The sequence below is a fragment of the Gavialis gangeticus genome, unplaced genomic scaffold, assembly GCF_001723915.1.
Source record: "Gavialis gangeticus isolate Ggan-Ray unplaced genomic scaffold, GavGan_comp1, whole genome shotgun sequence".
NCBI classification, from domain to species: domain Eukaryota; kingdom Metazoa; phylum Chordata; order Crocodylia; family Gavialidae; genus Gavialis; species Gavialis gangeticus.
The window spans coordinates 87,336,245-87,339,367 of record NW_017728992.1 but is presented as its reverse complement, the minus strand read 5'-3'; the positions used below and the strand labels follow the sequence as shown (position 1 = coordinate 87,339,367).

The following is a 3,123-nucleotide window of genomic DNA, read 5'->3' as shown; positions in this document are numbered from 1 at the left end:
ATGGGTGCTTTCCCTTACCCTAGAGGTGTTCAAGAGGAAATTAGACAGGCATCTGGCTAGGGTTACTTAACCCCAGTGCTCTTTCCTGCCTGAAGCAGGGGTCAGACCCAACAATCTATCAGGTCCCTTCTGACTCTAGAAATCTATGAAATCTGTGACCTACAAATCATTAACTTATCTCACCCAGACTGCCTGCTCCAGTCTACTTGCCCTACCACCCAGAAGCAACAGTGCCAGCCCAGCTGCCTGCCTGGCACACCACGCTGCATGGCGGCTGCACACTTGGCACACCATGCTGCTCTGCATCCCCGCCAGACTCCAATCCAGGACTTTTGATCAACTAGCTGGGACAAGACTACAGAAGCTGGGAGTGTTCAGGTTTGCCTTGAGCGGATGGTCATTCAGTGCTAAACCCTCAAATGTGGGCAGTTTTTTAAAGCATAAGTTTAAGGGCAGTAAATTTAGCAGGTCAAAACCTAAATTTTCCTCAAAATTTAAAATGAAGCCAATTAAAGAAGTGAAACACCAAATTTTAAAGAATAAAATTCCCTTACACTATCTCGTAAGTTTTTGCTTTGTATTCCCTGCATCTCACACATACACAGTGTCTCTTAATTCACCAATCACAGGATATGTTAAGCAGCATCAAATTTATTCCCACCAATATGCATTATAGTAGTTTATTTAGTTTATTTTTGTAGAAATTTTTTTATATACTATTTCACAATGCAAAGCATTCTAGGTTTTACATACATTTAAAAATAAGCAAATGGGAGGAGGAAAGAAAGATGAGAACAAACTACTACCTCAGTATTGGGGTGCACCAATAAAGATTTTCTTGGCAAGTACTGATAGCCAATTATTCACCAAGGATATTGGTTGATACTGATCCAATAACCAATTTACAGGAATGCAGCTGGGGAAACTTGGAGAACAACACCCTGCAGGTAAGTCTGAGGATGGGCCAGATCAAGTCCCCTATGGTGAGAGGCTGGGGGCAGTGAATGGGACCCCAGGGCCAGGGCAGGGGATCAGTAGCCCAGCATTTAAAAATGGCAATGGGGGCACTTGAATTAAAGCTCATCAAATGAGCTTTAGTTCAAGCACCACCCACCACCACCATTTTTAAGCATGGGGACACTTCTAACCAGAGCCAAGGGGACGAGGGCAGATGTGGACTGCCCACTGCAGGCTTGGGGCTCTCTACTCTGCTGCCTTTGCCCTGGGAGCCAGGCGCTGGCCATGCATCCCCTGCCCATCTGGCACAACTTGTCACCACCACCACTGCCAGATGGGCAAGGGACATGCAGCCAGTGTGCAGCTCCCAGGGCAGAAGGAGCAGGGTAGACAACCCCAAGCCCACAGTGGTCAGCCCACATTCACTCTATGCACAAATCCAGGGGGGGCAGGAACATGCCTCCCATGCCTCTCCCTGGGGTGTGAACAGCAGCAGTGGGGAGACATCCCCCTCCTCACCCCCCCCACTCCAGGTTCCATTCACTGCCTTGGCTGGGCAGTGCCCCCAGCCCCTGCCCCACTCCTTCCCTCATCATGGGGACCTCAATCTGTCGGGCCTCCCCAGACTTACCTGCAGGGCGCTGCTCTCCATGTAGCCTGGCTGTATTCCTGGCCATGTTCATGCTGCAGGTGCATGCGTGCACACAGCACTGAAGGCCCTGGCCAGACAGCATGTTATATTTATTGGTACATTATCGATTACGCTGGCCAAAAAAGAAAGCTGATAGCCGATAGTGTTAATTTTCCTTTTATTGATGCCAGTCTGACATGGTGCCAATATATCTGTGCATCTCTACTCAACATGCATTTGATTACACTGAAGCAATATACTTACACGGGCTGACATCTCTGTATCTATTTCGATTTCTGTTTTCCTGGTATTTTGCAACTCTATGAGGATGGTCGTTTGAGTTATGCCGAATTTCCTTAGAACAGCAAAAACACAAATTAATAATAATCTTTTAACATTTCACACAGCAAAATAAGTGTTTTGAAGCCAATTTTTAAATTATAATCTTATAGCTCGTCAGGGTTCCTCTTCACTCAAAAGTCAAATTATGGTTATAGAAGAGGTAAACTACTGAAATATTATTTAGAACCATCAACTTTTTACACCTGTCTAGCTTGGGCAGCTAACAGTGCATGAACCACAGTCACACGTTTTGGTGAGCCTTTAGTCTAACTTGAAATGAGGGATGATCAGAGACTGTTCACATACAGTCTTATCTACATAGTATACCATCCGAAAGCAGGATTTAGGCAAGACTAATATTGGTATATATGTAGTCCACTAAATAATGATACCCCTCTAAGACCCGGTAAAGCTTCTCTCCTATGGCAATAAATCTGTCAAGATAACTATACCTGGTAACTTCAATGCCTAGAGAAGCAACCTGGCAATAGGACATCCAGAAAAATGACAAACTAATCACTAGGGGACAATGGCTGTTTGTTGGATCAAATAACATAGCTAATCATACCTACAACCTGTTTAAGCTGCTCCATGTTGGAGGACTATTTCCATTACTCCAACTGTTAATTCTATCAATGTGATAGAACATGTGGTCCCCAGAGCAGAAGGGAAATATACTGATGGCTTGCCTGTAGAGACTTCTAGGACATGTACATTTCTAGAGGGTTTGGAAAGAGAACACTTTTATTTAATAAACTACATTAATAAGGAAGTATGAGAGAGATTATTATGCCTTGGACCAATGATGGATATTTGGGGCCACTGTTTCACAAGCTTAAAATTCAAAGGCAACCAGGACTGGCAGCTTCAACTAACATAGACAAATAGGAAAGACAACAAGGGGTCTACCTAAATGGTACAAGGCAGCACCATATACACACAGCCAAGCTGTGGGTTGCTAATTGGCTGGAGGGCCACACCCAGAGGGTGGTGGTAGACGAGTCATTTTCAACCTGGAGGGATGTGGGCAGCGGGGTTCCCCAGGGCTCAGTCCTGCACTGTTCAACATCTTCATCAGCAACTTGGACAAGGGGGTGAAAAGCACCTTCTTCAAATTTGCAGACAACACTAAGATGTGGGGAGAAGTAGGCATACTAGAGGAGAGGGACAGGCTGCAATCAGATCTGGACAGG

General features: G+C 45.2%; 1 protein-coding gene across 3 annotated transcripts in view; it reads right to left on the bottom strand.

Moving 5' to 3' along the window:
* PTPN2 (protein tyrosine phosphatase, non-receptor type 2) overlaps positions 1-3,123 on the bottom strand; it is a 67,681-nt gene that overhangs the window by 58,285 nt on the left and 6,273 nt on the right. For 2 of the 3 annotated variants that reach the window (XM_019524979.1, XM_019524987.1), the window contains exon 2: positions 1,853-1,943. In XM_019524979.1, the coding sequence (XP_019380524.1) occupies positions 1,853-1,943 (91 nt within the window). Of the gene's footprint in view, positions 1-1,588; positions 1,677-1,835; positions 1,944-3,123 lie in introns of all 3 variants that reach the window. The other variant, XM_019524994.1, reaches the window with a different exon arrangement.